Source organism: Myotis nattereri (genome assembly GCF_964212035.1).
Source record: "Myotis nattereri genome assembly, chromosome: 13".
Taxonomy (NCBI): Eukaryota; Metazoa; Chordata; class Mammalia; order Chiroptera; family Vespertilionidae; genus Myotis; species Myotis nattereri.
The window spans coordinates 20779232-20796389 of record NC_138088.1 but is presented as its reverse complement, the minus strand read 5'-3'; the positions used below and the strand labels follow the sequence as shown (position 1 = coordinate 20796389).

Below are 17158 nucleotides of genomic sequence, written 5' to 3'. Positions count from 1 at the left end.
AGATCCAGTTTTATTCCAAGGGCTTACACAATGTAACACTTCTTGTTCAGTTTTACACAGCAGTAGATTTTACAGAAAGTAGTTAGTACACCATAATAACTCATCTGGATTTGTACAAGTAATTTGGATTTGTGGGTTCTGCTATAATGAAAGAACCTTATAGAAGTATAACTACGAAAAGGTAACTTTTCAATCCAGATTTTTAGATTTCTGGTATATGTATTTGATTATTTATGGTGGTTATGTATGTAAATGATTGAAATTATAGCATGTTTAAATTTGTAGTTTTTGTCTTTTTATTGTAAAAAATTTAACATGAATTTATTCTTTTAAATTTAGTGTACAGTATTAACAGTATTTACATTGATGTATTAAATTTAAATTCTTATTTCCTAGAAATTCACAGATTTACAGTCTCTTTAACTGTATGTCATAGGTAATTAAATTTGAATTATAAAACATAGCAACTGACAAAACATGATCATTATGAGCATTTTTCTTTTATTTCAGAGTTTTCTTGGCGGCTTTTTTGGTCCCATTTGTGAGATTGATGTTATCCTTAATGATGGGGAAACCAGGAAAATGGCAGAAATGAAAACTGAAGATGGCAAAGTAGAAAAAAACTATCTTTTCTATGATGGGGAATCTGTTTCAGGAAAGGTAAATCATTTGTTTATAGGATGCTAGAATTAGTCATCAGAGTGGTATCTGCTGTTTCTAAATGTGAATGATCTTTTAGAGATGGAATTCTTTTTTCGGAGGGTCAGCTAAAAACCTTGCTTATTAGAACATTTACAGGAACAATTCTTAAACTAAAAGAGTTACAGGGACAGAGTTTAAATTAAAGTGTGTGCAAAATTTTGTGTTTGTGACTATCTGCTTCTGACAGTTTCTCTAATGGGGCTGCATTCCATACAGAATTTGTTGAGTTATAGAGATTAAGGATAATTCCCTAGTATACCTTTCTAAACGTTACTTTCTCATTCTTTGTGGCTTATCTCTCTGTACTATTACCATTGTATCGCTCATTTCTTGGTACCCTGTGGAGGAGTATGTTTGGAATGTGTGTCTGCATGGTCAGAAACGTTTATGATACCTTTTGTAAGGTTTCACTTTCCTTTTCCTTATCAAGTGATATATAAGATTCTTTTTTTTTTTTTATGTATGGGATTCTTATACCTTAGGGAATCAGTAGTCATTAGTCTGTGATACTTAGGAATGGTAATACATAGAAAAAGTCAAGCCATAAAACATTTGAAATAGTTTTTTTTTAGTATAAAATATGAGAGTTTTTCTTTCCTGCTTATTAAAGTAATATAGACACATATTAAACAATTTGGAAAATAAAATAACTATAATGCCATCATCTGGAAAGAATTCACCGTTAAAATTTGAGTGTGCTTCTTCCTAGTCTCTGCATTAATTAATGTTTATATATATATATATATATATATATATATATATATATATAGTATATTAAGCATACTTTTTTTCTTTTTAATATGTTTTTATTGATTTCAGAGAGGAAAGGAGAGGGAGAAAGAGATGGAAAAATCAATGATAAGACAATCATTGATTGGCTGCCTCTGCATGCCCCACACTGGGGATCCTGCCCACAACCTGGGCATGTGCCCTGACCAGGAATTGATCCATGACCTCCTGGTTCATAGGTTGATACTCAACCACTGAGCCATGCCAGCCGGGCACTTTTTTCCTATTTTTGGATATTTAAGTAGTTTTTCTTTTTTTTTCTTATTTTTTCATATGACTTGTAATGTGTCACCATATCTTTGGTAATAAGATGTCTATATACATAAATTTTTCTCCAAAATTTTGTAGGATAAGATTATTTCCTTTTTAAAAAAAATACATATTTTTTAAATTGATTTTAGAGAGAGAGAAACATCAATCTGAGGAAGAAACATTGGTTGTCTCCTGCACCCTGACCGGGGACCCAACCATCAACCTGGGCATATGCCCTGACTGGGAATCCAACCAGCAGGGGACGAGGCACAACCAACTGAGCCACAATGGCCAGGGCAAGATTATTTCTTTAGAATGAATTCCTGGAAGTGAATTGTTGGACCAGAATACATGAATATTTGTAGGGTGTTGATACATATTAATCTGAAATATTTGCATCAAATCACATGTCTCCTTATAATGTCTTGTTTCACCCAGAGTAGCATTGAATATGATTACTTTAATCTTTGTTATTTCATAATTATTATTTCTTTGATTACTAGGTAGGTTGAACTTAGGCTTATTAGCCATTTTACTGTATTGTCTATTCTGATCTTTGACAAATTACTTTTATTGCTGTCTTAGGGTTATACAGTATCTGAAATAAATGTTTTGGCTTTCAACTTTACTTTTCTGGTACTCTTCCTTTAAAAATATGGAGAAGGCCCTAGCCAGTTTGGCTCAGTGGATAGAGCATTAGTCCGCAGACTGAAGGGTCTTGGGTTTGATTCTGGTGAAGGGCACGTGTCACCGTTGTAAGGCTTGATCCCTGGCCCTGGTTGGGGTCCGTGGGGGAAGAAACCAATTGATGTGTCTCTCACATCAATTTTCTCTCTCTCTCTTTCTCTCTCTCTTTCTCTCCTTCTCTCCCTCTCTTTCTCTCTCTCCTTCCCTCTCTTCCCCTCTCTCCCTCTCCTTAACACTCTCTAAAAATCAATGGAAAAATATCCTCTGGTGAGGATTAACAACAACAAGAATATTGGAGAAGAAGAGAAAAGGCCCTAAAAAAGAGCAGACAAAATTGAAAAGGATGGGACATATCAAATGAAAGAAAAGTAAAGGAGGTAGTGTTCGGCCTATAGGAAAGGCGACAATATGGTGGTGTTGGAGAGGTAGGGATACCAATCTAGTCTTTTTAAGGGGAAATTGAACCCACTAATATCTCAGATATTTAATTTATAGGTATGACAAGTAAATAAATATCTCTCTTGCTAGGTTAAAAGCTTTTTCAGATCCAGGGAATCAGTGTGTGCTTCTGTATTTTCTATAAGGTACATTATAGTTTACTTATACAATAGGCCCTCACTAAATATTTATTTGGTTTGTTTACTGTTTTTGAATCTAGTAGGGAACATTCCCTGTCATGTTTAAAGTAACCTTATGTTATCTGGGCCAATTAGACTAATGTTTATGGGGTAAATAAAGGAAAAAGGGAATATTTAAGGAAATAAAGCTACCTCAGTGTGATTTAAAAAACAAAATAGCTGGCATTCGGATTACATTTTTGGAATTGCTATGGATCATATGTAGGCCTAATCAATAGTTATAGAGTACATTTTTTAAAATGCTAAACCCCAGTGAGGGCCTGTGCTGGGGCGGGGGGGGAGGGGGGGGGATAGGTGTAAGGGAGACTGGGGGAAGGTCAGTGGGGAAAAAAAGGAGACATATGTACTATTTGTAATACTTTAAATGATAAAATAACATTTAAAAAATGCTAAACCTCTTACAGGTAAATATTTTGGTCAAAGAATATTATATCTGGAATCTGATTATTAATTTACCTGAGCTTTTAAATTTTTAACCTTTTTATTATGAAATACAACATGTTTACAAACCACATAAAACAAAAATAAATTATTATAAGGCATATTTTCTTGTAATCACCATTCAAGTCAAGAAGAACTTTGCCAACAACCCTATATGTTCCATCCCAAACACAATGTTTTCCCCTCAAAAGTAACCCTGTGCCAGCGGTTCTCAACCTGTGGGTCACGACCCCTTTGGCGGTTGAACGACCCTTTCACAGGGGTCGCCTAAGACCATCCTGCGTATCAGATATTTACATTACGATTCATAACAGTAGCAACATTACAGTAATGAAGTAACGAAAATAATTTTATGGTTGGGTCACAACATGAGGAACTGTATTTAAAGGGCCAGAAGGTTGAGAACCACTGCCCTATGCTGACTTTTAAAATGATAAACTGTGCTTGGCTGGCATGGCTCAATGAACCAAGAGGTCACTGGTTCGATTCCCGCTCAGGGCATGTACCCGAGTTGTGGGCTCCATCCCCAGTAGGGGGCATGCAGAAAGCACCCAATCAATGATTCTTTCTTACCATTGATGTTTCTATCTCTCTCTCTCTCTCCCTTCCTCCCTGAAATTAATAAAAATATATTTAATAAAATAAAATAATAAACTGTGTTTCTTAATTGTTTAGTCTTGCTCTTAAAAAAAATAGATAGGATGTTTAAATCTCTTTTAATCTCAGATCCCCTGTTAATGCCTTTCTTTCCCTTATAATTTATCTGTTGAAGAATCTGGGCCATTTGAACTGTAAAGTTCTCTCTGCATACTCATGATAACAGTTATTGTCTATTAATTGCCAGCTGGATCTAAAGGTTTGCTCAAATTCAAGTTTGATTCTTTTGGCAAGAATACAGGTGATTGGTGTGTTTTTTCATCAGGGAGGACATATGCCTGGTTTTCTCTTTCTTTTTTACAACTCTTGTAATAATTGTTAATATTTATTCCTGGCATACTCTAGAACAGGTTACTAAATATGATTTATGAGCACTTTGAAAAGAAAGTTTAATGGAAAAAGAAGAAAGTAAGCATTGGTCACTAAGAACATGTCTTACCACACCAATCTAGGCTTTCTTAAATGTCAATATAATAAAAAGATCATTGGGGTAGAGTTGGAAGATCTAACCTTGACTTTACCACTGTCTTAGTAGATAACTCTTAAGTTATTTAACTTTTTGGATCTCACTTGTAAATTGAGAATGTTCGACTGATCATTGGTTTCCAAACTTGACTTTGCATTATAGGATTCTCTGCATAAAAATCCTTCATATCTCTACATATAAAAGCCTAAGTGACTGTTTGACCGTCGACCAGTAGTTATGATGTGCAATGACCACCAGGGGGCAGACTGTTTGACTGGTAGCTATGATGCACACTGACCACCAGAGGGCAGATGCTCAATGCTGGAGCTGCTGAGCTGTGGTGACTTGGCAGCTGCAGTTCTTGCGTGATGTACCTGGAATCAGAGAGGAGAGAGCCCGATTCCGTGGTGCATCACCTGAGAACCGCCCTCTCGCAATCCAGGGCCCCTTGGGGGATGTTGGAGAGCTGGTTTCTGCCCAATCCCCACAGGCTAGGCCGAGGGACGCCACCGGTGCACAGGCCTCTAGTATTAGATATAATGTTGGAGACTTGGGAGGTCTGACATCCCACCCAAAACAAGAATAAATTCCTGTTATGATATTTCTGGGATATGAGCTTCTGTAAGCCCAATTTTTCCCCAGGGTTTTAAAAAGAATTTTTTTTTTTTAGAACAGTTTTAGGTTTACATCAAAACTGAGAGGGAGGTACAGAGATTTCCCATTTACTCCCTACCTCCACACATGCATAGTCTCCCCACACATCAATTCCCAGAATAGTATATATATTTTTTTCAAGGATGAACCTACACTGACACATCATAATCATTTGTTCTTGGTGTATCTGTGGGTTGGACATGTATAATATATTTCCATCATGATAATATCATACAGGGTACTTTCATTCTAAAAATCCTTTCTTCTGGCTGAAACCGGTTTGGCTCAGTGGATAGAGCGTTGGCCTGCGGACTGAAAGGTCCCAGGTTCGATTCCGGTCAAGGGCATGTACCTGGGTTGCGGGCACATCCCCAGTGGGGGATGTGCAGGAGGCGGCTGATCGATGTTTCTCTCTCATCGATGTTTCTGACTCTCTATCTCTCTCCCTTCCTCTCTGTAAAACATCAATAAAATATATTAAAAAAAAAATAATAAAAATCCTTTCTTCTGCCTATTTTTCTCTCCCCTGGCCACAAATCCGCTGATCTTTTTTATTATCATCATAATTTTGCCTTTTCCAGAATGTCATATAGTTGGAATCACATAGCATATGCCCTTTACAGATTGTCTTCTTTCAAAAACATAATTTAAGGTTCCTCTATGTCCGTTCGTGGCTTATTAGCTCATATCTTTTCAGTGCTGAATAGTATTCCATTGTCTGGATGTATCACATTTTATTCATTCACCTACTGAAGGACATCTTGGTTGCTTCCAAGTTTTGGCAGTTGTGAATAAAGCTGTGAACATCTCTGTGCCAGTTTTTGTATGGACAAAACTTTTCAACTCATTTGGATAAATAACCACCTTCAAATGCACTATGAAGGATCATATGTTAAAGCCTGTTTAGCTGTGTAAAAAACTGTCAAACTGTCTTCCAAAGTAGTGTTACCATTTTGCCTTTCTACCAGTAATTTATGAGAGTTCCTGTTGTTCCATGTTCTTGTTAGCATTTGTCTTGTCAGTGTTTTAGAATTTGTCTAATAGGTGTATAGTGGCATCTTATTATTTCAATTTGCAATTCCCTAATAATATTGATCATCTTTTTAAAAAAAATTATTTTTTTTATTGATTTCAGAGAGGAAGGGAGAGGGAGAGAGAGATAGAAATATAAATGATGAGAGAGTCATTAATTGGCTGCCTCCTGCACACCCCACACTGGGGATCGAGCCTGTAACCCAGGCATGTGCCCCCATCCAGGAATCCAACCGTGATCTCCTGGTTCATAGGTTGATCCTCAACCACGGAGCCACGCCGGCTGGCTGTTGGCCATCTTTTTATATATTTGCCAAACATATCTTTGGTAAGATGCCTGTTCAAATCTTCTGCCTAATTTTTAATTGGGTTGTTTGTTTTTTTCTTGTTGAGTCTTAAGAGTTCTGAGACTATTTTGGATAAAAATCCTTTATCAGATGTGTTTGCAGATATTTTTCCCCCCATCAATGGCTTGTCTTATCATCATCTCCCCCGCCCCCTTTTTTTAAATCCTCACTCGAGGATATTTTTTTCATTGATTTTAGAGAGAGTGGAAGGGAGGAAGGAAGGGGGAGAGAAGGAAAGAGAATCATCAGTGTAAGAGAAATACATCAATTGGTTGCCTCCTGCACAGGCCCCAAGTGGGGCCTGGGATTGAACCCGTGACCCTTTGGTGCTTGGGCCAACACTCCAACCATGGAGCCACACTAGTCGGGCATCTTTTTACTTTCTTGATGGTGTCTTTTGAAGCACTACAGTTTTAAATTTTGAAGAAATCCAGTTATTTTTTTTCTTTTGCTGTCATCTAAGATATGCTTTTGGTGTCATCTAAGAAAGCATTGCCTATCTAAGGTTAATGGAAATTTACACCTAAATTTTCTTCTAAGACTTTCGTAATTGTAGCTTGTACATGCAGGTCTTTGATCCATTTTGAGTTAATATATATGGTGTGAGGTAGGGATCTGACTGCATTCTTTTATATATTGATATTTAGTTGTTCCAGCACTATTTCCTGAAAAGAATATTCTTTCCACATTGAATTGTCTTGGGACTATTGTAGTAGCATATCCTTTTTAGAGTTAAAATTAATTGCTGTCTGTCAAATGTTTTGGGGAGTTTTTGAGGTATTCCTTAAGACAACTGGAAATACTTAATTATCACAATATAAGTAGGGAGATTCTTTTTTTAAAATACATTTTTATTGATTTCAGAGAGGAAGGGAGAGGGAGAGAGATAGGAAACATCAGTGATGAGAGAGAATCATTGATCGGCTTCTTCCTGCACGCCTCCCACTGGAGATCGAGCCTGTAACCCGGGCATGTGCCCTTGACTGGAATCAAACCTGGGACCCTTCAGTCCGCAGGCTGATGCTCCATCCACTGAGCCAAACCAGCCAGGGCCAAATAGGGAAATTATTAAAAGCTACTCACTCAGGTTCTTTTTATCCTTAGTTAGAATATATACTGCTTTGGCTCAGGTGACAACTCTTAAATCTGGAATAGTTGGACTGTATTACTATACCTACTAATTTGAGAGTTTTGCTGCGTATTTAAATTATTGAAGTTCTCTCTTTTTTTAATTGTGAAAAGTTTGATTAGTAATTTATCTGGTGATTTTTTTGGGAAGGAGAGAGCATATGTTATAATTTCTTAACTGGGATGTTCTTTTAGATTTTTTTAAAAAATTGTGCTCCTTATAAGTTTCTGTCTGTTGGGTCCTGCCATGCCCTTTGAGGCAAGAGAATAAGATTTTTTCCCCCTCTTTGACAAACTGTTCATTGAATTTTGTGTCAGTATGGGATGTGTCTTATTGTATCCTAGAATTCCAGGATTCAGGGGGGTGATAAAGTGGAGTGGTGATGAGTAAGTTGTCTTGAAGAGGTGATACCAGGGCCAAGACACATGCAATGAACTCTGTATCTAAAAATGAACAGTGTCTGAGATTATAGAAGTTTATATTTTAGATCTCCCAGCAAGGAATATTATTGTAGTATCTCATGTCAACATGACATGGACCATGTTCTTCTAGCAGCAGTTGGAAACTAATCTTGGATAACCACAATCTCCAGCATTTACTATAAATGACCCTATAAATGGAATATAGTAAGTACACTGATATATATATGTCTTAAATACAATATAGATGAATTTCACTCCTGAAATAGATCCTGAAGACAGCATTATTTGAGACATCTGTAGAATATTATATGCTGAAGAATGAGTTTTCAGATTGGCTTGTTAGAGTAATGAATGTGTTGTATGTATAGTTTCCCTACATTTTGTTTTCATGACCTTTTAAACATATATACACTAGAGGCCCAGATTTGTGCACCAGTGGGGTTCCTTGGCCTGGCCTGCGGGGATTGGGCTGAAACCGGCTCTCCAGCATCCCTTGAGGGGTCCTGGACTGCAAGAGGGCTCAGGTCAGGCCGAGGGACCCCATGATGGGGGCCGGGGAGGGGTCATGGGAGGGCTCCAGGGCATGTCTGGCCTTTCTTGCCCAGTCCAGATCAGCCAGATCCCAGCAGCAAGGTAACCTATCGATTGAAGTGTCTGCCCCCGGTGGTCAGTGCATGTCATAGCTACTGGTTGAACAGTCGCTTAGGCTTTTATATATATACTAGAGGCCCAGTGCATGAAATTCATGCATGGGTAGGGTCCCTAGGCCTGACCAGGAATCAGAGCCAATCTGTGGAGTGACCAGAGGGATGATAGGGGTGCTCCACTGACACCCGCCTTGGCCAGCCTGGCGCCACCCACTTGCCGGCCCTGACCCCCGCCACCACTGCTGGTCACCTCCCTCTGCGGGGTGATCAGTGGGGCCTTGGTTGGCCTAGGGCAGCCGTGGGCAAACTACGGCCCGCAGGCCCGATCTGGCCCATTTGAAATGAATAAAACTAAAAAAAAAAAAAAAAAAAAAAAAGGCCATACCCTTTTATGTAATGATGTTTACTTTGATTTTATATTAGTTCACACAAACACTCCATCCATGCTTTTGTTCCAGCCCTCCGGTTCAGTTTAAGAACCCATTGTGGCCCTCGAGTCAAAAAGTTTGCCCACCCATGGCCTAGGGTCTGCGGGCTGGGTCAGCTCCTGTATTGAGCATCTTCCCCCTGGTGGTCAGTGCACATCATAGTGACCGGTTGTTCCACCGTCCGATTTGCATATTTGGCTTTTATTATATAGGAGATATATATATATATATATATATATATATATATATAGATAGTCTCAAGTTTCTCTACTGTGATTACTTACTCATAGCAAAAGGAAAAATAGTAACTTTAAATTGGAGAAACTTAGAGGGTTACCTTGACCAAGTGATCATAGTTAACATCACCAGTATTAGAACAAACTGGCATTATGTGCTTCCTAATAAGATACACTGAGAAGGACACAACTTCACTTCTGTGGTGTTCTTGCCAAAAATGCAAAAGCTGTGTCTGTGATAAAATATCAACCACGCCTAAATTGAGGGACATTCTATACGGTAACTGACCTGTATTCTTTAAAAACATGAAGGTCAGGAAGGGCAGTGACTGAGGAATGTTCTAGATTAAGGTAGACTAAAAAGACATAACTATATGTAATGTGTGAACCTGAATTGGAGCCTGGGCAGCAAGAAAAAATGATATAAAGTACATTATTGGGACAGTTGATGGAATTTGAATATAGACTATGGAATGTTAAACTTTCCTGGTTTTGATAGTTGCACTGTAATTATATAAGAGAAAGTTCATTTTTTTAGCAGGTGCACATGAAGCTTTTTGGAGTAGAGGGGCATGATGTCTCCAATTTATTCTTGGTTATAAAGAAAAGTATGTATGTATGCATGCATATGTGTACACATAGGGAAGATGATAAAGCGTCTGGGACCAAATATAACCACATCTGATGGGTCTGAGTAAAGGTTATGTGAGATTTCCTGGTGCTGTTCTTGCAACTTTTCTGTCAGTTTGAAATTATAATAAACATTACAAAAGTATCACTGAGTTGGTATTAAAATTCTTTAGCCCAGTTCACTATCATAATTTCACTTATTTTTCTGTGCTTCATTGCAGAATAGCTTTTAAACCAGTATACATAATTATGCCTTTCTATTCTGGAATTCTTCAGATTTCTCAGTAGCTTGAATTAGGCTTAAAATCCTATATAAAAAAAGCATAATATGCAAATCGACCGAACGGCGGAATGACCGGTTTCTATGATGCTCACTGACCACCAGGAGGCAGATGCTCAATGCTGGAGCCGCCCCCTGGTGGTCAGTGGGCTCCCACAGGGGGAGCGCCGCTAAGCCAGAAGCCAGGCTCATGGCTGGTGAGCACAGTGGCAGTGGTGGGAGCCTCACCTGCCTCCACTGCCTGCACTGCAGGTGGGCGGTAAGGAGCAAGGGGTCCTGGACTGGGAGAGCCCCGGACTGCGAGAGGGATATCTGACTGCCAGGACATCCGGCAGGTGGACATCCCCTCAGGGGTCCCGGACTGGGAGAGGGTGCAGACTGGGCTGAGGCCTCCCCCGCCTCAGTGCACGAATTTCATGCACTGGACCTCTAGTCAACTATATTTTAACATCAGTGGGAATCAAGGAAAATTTCAGAGGTTAGGCAGTTTGGTGGGAAAATGAAACATTTGCATTTCTACCTTAATGTGGTTTCAAAGTGTTTTTTGAAGAACTGTAAATTTTAAAATATCAGATACAGCCATGTTCAAAGACATTATTATGAATTGTTGCCAAGTAGACGTTGTTTAAAGTATACTGTTTTCTATGTGCTTTATTAGTGCAAATTAGAGAATAGCTCTAATGACTGCTTGGCATATGAAACAGCTGGGAGTTATGCTTGTTTTATTTGTGATTCAAACCTAATATTTAACTTGTTAGTAGTGTATGTGAAGCATCTTTAAGTACTACCATTCTGTGATTTTTTAATAAGTATTTTTCTGATTTTGAAAGTATTATTTGCCTATACGTATGTATATATATCTGTATACCCTAGTATGTGTGTGTGTGTGTGTGTATATATATATATATATATATACACACACATACACACACACACACACACACGGGAAAAGACCCTTGAGAACTAACAAGAAGAAAACAAAACTACTCATAATCCCAAAGTAGCTGCTTTTAAGAGAATTTGTTTTCTGTAGTTTTAAAAAATATAATTGGCATTATAATTGTATACAGTTTGACCATGCTTCCTTCATGTAACATATCATGCACATCTTCCCACATCATTAAAAATTCTTTGACCATATTGTTTTTAAACTTTAATAATATTCCATTATATGATGTACCACAATTTAATTATTCTTTTTCTAAGATATTAATTTGGAAGGCAAGTAACTAACTCATCCTGGTTACAAATATGAAATATACAGAAGGGTGATTAATTTATATAGTTTATGATAAGTAATTGGACCTCTTTTTTTTATTGGTCCTCGATTTCAATTATTTTCTGAGAAGCATTGTTGAGAGAAAAGCATTTAAGAGTCACATTACCAATATTTTCTATAGTAAATAATGGTTTTTATTAGCTAATCCTTAAACATTTGGAATTTTATTTATTTATTTATTTATTTATTTATTTATTTATTTATTTATTTTTAAATATATTTTATTGATTTTTTACAGAGAGGAAGGGAGAGAGATAGAGAGCTAGAAACATCGATGAGAGAGAAACATCAATCAGCTGCCTCCTGCACATCTCCCACTGGGGATATGCCCACAACCCAGGCACATGCCCTTGACCGGAATCGAACCCGGGACCTTTCAGTCCGCAGGCCGACGCTCTATCCACTGAGCCAAACCGGTTTCGGCTGGAATTTTATTTTAATATGCGTGTACTTTACAGATATTTTGTCAAATTAAAATTTTATAAAATTAAGATTTTTAATAGAATGAAAGGTATAACTAACCTGTGTCAGAATTGGGCATGTGTTGGTATGAACTTAGGCTAGTGATATATAGCAAATAATAAAACTATTAAAAATGTGTTTTAATTGTGAAAAAATTTAAGATTTTCATTGGCAGATATAAATTCAGGGATTTTGAGATTATATATTTTCTCATAAGTATGTAAGATAAATCATATTCAAAATTTAAATCTTTAGACATTATGTTTTTAGGATGAGTAGCACACACAGAACAGTAAGCATTGCTTTTAAGGTTAGGAATTATAACAAGATACTCTTGGTTACAAAAAGCTGAAAGTGATATGTTCTGTACTCATCATGATTTAGGTATTTGGTGGTGTCTCAAACTTCAGAAATAAATACGTGAAATTCTTACACATTGCTTTCATCTGGAAGGAATCAACTGGTAGGCCCACTCAAAGGATTAACATCTCTTACAATTTCATGTTTTGGCAGGTAAACCTAGCCTTTAAGCAACCTGGAAAGAGGCTAGAACATCAAGGAATTAGAATTGAATTTGTAGGTCAAATTGGTGAGTTGTAAAATAGTATTACTTTTTTTCTTTGATAACTGAGTTTGAAGAGGATTGGATTTAGCACACTTAAATAATTGAATTAGAATTTAGCTTTGTAGAAGGAATTGATTTTGTATAATAAAAGGAATTACTTTATAAACATTAAATCATGTTTCTTTGAATTGTTTGACTCATCCTGCTTTTATTGTTAAAATTAATTACTAAACATGAAAGGAGTTATGTAAGCTACCAGTCTTAAAAAATAATTCAGGTAAATTATTTGACTCATTGAAATTTCCATCTGCCTCAATTTTTTTCACCAGCTTTATTCACAATTATATGTCACCTTCATCCATCACTTTCTAATTATCCATGCCATTTGTCTTCCTAATCTAGTGTGTGCCTGTAAATCTAGTGTGTGCCAGAAAATTCGGTGTGAAAAGGAAAGATGTAGTTTCTTTTTTTAAATATATTTTATTGATTTTTTTACAGAGAGGAAGGAAGAGGGATAGTTAGAAACATTGATGAGAGAGAAACATCGATCAGTTGCCTCCTGCACACTCCCTACTGGGTATGTGCCCTCAACCAAGGTACATGCCCTTGACTGGAATCGAACCTGGGACCCTTGAGTCCGCAGGCCAACGCTCTATCCATTGAGCCAAACCAGTTAGGGCAAGATGTAATTTCTTATTGACCTAGATCAACTTGTGTACATTTCCATACATGTATTTTAGAGACATTCTTGATTTAGCAGTATAACTGTATAAATTTTTGGTGCTGCAGATTCAGAAAAGAGGAAATAGGTCTTTATAATACTGTATACATAGATTTTAAATCTAAGTTTTGTATATTTTTAAAGTATAAAAATTGGAATGGATGGGTGCTTATTCACATTATTCTAGATGAGATTATATTGAGCAAATTATAGTAATTAACTGATAGTTGATTTTAGTTTTATCAATTTGCCTAACAAAGCAAAGGAATAAAACACTTTTGCCTCAAAGGGAGGAAGTTCAAATAATTGCTGGAAATGTGTCTTAAATTAGCTTCATATTGGGCAAACCCTCACTACATTAAAGGAATGAATTTTTACTTGCTTTGGAGGTAGAAGTGTGGGTTTTAATGAAATGATATTAAATATAATTGGTCTTTTTGCTTTTTAAAATTTCTTAGAACTTTTCAATGACAAGAGTAATACTCACGAATTTGTAAACCTAGTGAAAGAACTAGCCTTACCTGGAGAATTGACCCAAAGCAGAAGTTATGATTTTGAATTTATGCAAGTTGAAAAGCCATATGAATCTTACATCGGTGCCAATGTCCGCTTGAGGTATGAATTAGGTGTATTAGAAACTGTAGGTAGAGTCAAAACTACAGAATAATGGTTGCTGCTGAATGTCTTAATAGAACTTCTGTTATAATTCTGGACTGGAAGACTTAAGGTTTTTAGGAATTTTGTCAAATATTTTGTTTTGTGTGGCTAATGCTGATCTGAGATAATAAGAGCCTTCTATCATTATAGATTTAGAGAACCCCATTATGAGAAGTTTTAGTCACATGATTCCTTTGTATGAATTGTTCCTTAGGTACTTTATTTGTTGTGTAAATGGATTACCCTCTAAATACATTAGTTTCCCAACAGATCTCATTTACTATATGATTAAGGAGTGGTCTAGAGAGATTTCCTCCAGTAGGCTTGATGCTAGCTCTCAAATTTATCTAAAAAGTATGTACACTGGTCTTAAAATTGAACTGTTGTGTTTTTTTTCTCATGGTGGGGGCATTTATTTAAAAATTAGAACTCCATGGAATAAATGAAGTTGATCCCAAGGAGTTCTAGCAAGGAGAAAGCTGAGTAAACAGTTAATGTTTGTTTTTTTAAAACACTGAAACTTATCATAGGAGATTTAACTTGACTCTTCTATTAACTTTATAGGTATTTTCTTAAAGTGACAATAGTAAGAAGACTGACAGACTTGGTAAAAGAATATGATCTTATTGTTCACCAGCTTGCTACCTACCCTGATGTTAACAACTCTATTAAGATGGAAGTGGGCATTGAAGATTGTTTACACATAGAATTTGAATATAATAAATCAAAGTAAGTACCTTTCACAAACAGCTTAAATGTTCAGGGAAGATTAAGAAGTAAGCTTTTCAGGTTTTTGCAAATTGGTCAACATGAGGGTAGAATTGACATTAATCTGCTGTTAACAGACCAACAGAAACTCTGAGCTGAAATAAACTTTAGTAGGAGTTTGTTCTGGCTTTTGACTCAGTGCAAGTGTCTTTTATATTCTATTCCTAAAAAATTTCCACTTGGTCATTTTTTTATAGAGCATTTTACAATCTCAGAAGGCAGCTAAACCTTATGTCTAAAAATTGATTTTACCGGCCCGACATCACTTTAGCCTGGTCATCTTTTTAAAACTAAACAAAAATACATTTTTTTGACAACATAAACAATAAACATTTTCATTATTGAAAATTTTGATAATGTGGGAAAGTCAAAGGAAATAAAAATATCACAAATTTTCACTTTTACCATTTAACCACAATATATTCTCATATTTTTCCATGTAGAAGGGAGAGGTGCATATGTTTATATATGTTGTATTTTTATTGAAATGGGCTCTTTTAAAAAAAATATTTTTATTGATTTCAGAGAGGAAGGGAGAGGGAGAAATAGAAACATCAATGATGAGAATCATTAATTGCCTGCCTACTAGGGATCAAGCCCTCAAGCTGGGCATGTGTCTTTGATTGGAATCAAACCCAGGACCCTTGAGTCAGCAGGCTGACGCTCTATCCACTAAGCCAAACCGGCTAGGGCTGGGCACTTATAGATTAATGCTGTTTTAAGCTTTATGATGGAAATTTTCAAACACATACCAAAGTATCTGAACAGTATAATGAATCCTCATGTACCCATTGCCCAGCTCCAACTATTCAGATTTGTCTGTATTCAGTCCCACACTCCCATTAGATTATATAGGGGGGTATTACAGGCATAAAATTTCATCCATAAAAATTATGTATCGCCCTGGCTGGTTTTGCTCAATGGATAGAGCATTGGCCTGTGGATTGAAGGGTCCCAGGTTCCATTCTGGTCAAGGGCACATGCCCGGGGTTGCTGGCTCGATCCCCAGTAGGGGGCGTGCAGGAAGCAGCTTATCAATGATTCTCATCATTGTAGTTTCTATCTCTCTCTCTCCCTCTGCCTCTCTGAAATCAATAAAAAAATAAAATAAGAAAAGGTTTTCCATGCTTAAGTTCTTTGGAAACTAAGTTAACCTCTGGGTAAGGAACAATAATCAGGTTAATTCTTCCTTTTGAGATGTATTGAAGTCAAGTAAAAGTTTGATTTCTTATTTTTATAGTACAGTTATGTGCTACATAACAACATTTCGGTCAGCAACACACCTCATATACAACAGTGGTATACCATAAACCTCAGTGTGTAGTAGGCTATACCATCTAGGTTTGTGTAGTGCACCCTGTGATGTTTGCACAACAGAATCCCCTAACGATGCATTTCTTAGAACATTTGCCCACCATTAAGCAGCGCACACTGTAAAATGATTAATACTTTTTTGAAAAAGAGGAACATTAAACAGTATGAATAGTCAAAGTGGTATTCTTACATCGCTATTAATCCAAAGATGTCTAATAAAGCCTTTAGGACTTATTTTACTCTTTTTCTTTGTTTTTTAAATATTTGGTATAAATGAGATATATTCTTTCTCCAAAGGTATCATTTAAAGGATGTGATTGTTGGAAAAATTTACTTCTTATTAGTAAGAATAAAAATCCAACACATGGAGTTACAACTGATCAAAAAAGAGATCACAGGAATTGGTAAGTTGAAAGAGTATTTGAATGAAAATTCCTGTTTAGTTGAAATTTTAAAATCTTAAAATATTATTTGAACATAAAATTTACATTAGATACTAACTTTGATACTTAATATTGCTGGCAGTAAGTCGTTTATGTTTTTTTAAAATTTGATTTTTGAATACAGTACCCTCTAATCCATGGGGGATACATTTTAACTAATTAATTAACTAGTTAATTATTGTTAATCCTTGCCTGAGGGTATTTTCCATTGATTTTTAGAGAGAGTGGAAAGGAGGGAGGGGGAAAGAGAGGGAGAGAGAAAGAGACATCAGTGGGAGAGAGACAAATTGATTGCCTCCCGAACATACCCCCGCTGGGGCTGGGGATTGAACCAGCAACCCAGGCATGTAACCTTGACTGGGAATTGAACCTACCACACTCCTTTGGTGCAGGAGTCGATGCTCTAACTAGTGACCAGCACTGGCCAGTGGCTAGGGCAGTGATGGCAAACCTATGACACTCATGTCAGAGGTGACACGCGAACTCATTTTTTTGGTTGATTTTTCTTTGTT

General features: G+C 36.7%; 1 protein-coding gene across 1 annotated transcript in view; it reads left to right on the top strand.

Annotated features, from left to right (window-relative positions):
* VPS26A (VPS26 retromer complex component A) overlaps positions 1–17158 on the top strand; it is a 33938-nt gene that overhangs the window by 5602 nt on the left and 11178 nt on the right. The window contains exons 2-6 of the mRNA XM_081105008.1: positions 511–660; positions 12692–12767; positions 13923–14079; positions 14686–14850; positions 16501–16607. Coding sequence (XP_080961134.1) covers positions 511–660; positions 12692–12767; positions 13923–14079; positions 14686–14850; positions 16501–16607 — 655 coding nt within the window. The remainder of the gene's footprint in view (positions 1–510; positions 661–12691; positions 12768–13922; positions 14080–14685; positions 14851–16500; positions 16608–17158) is intronic.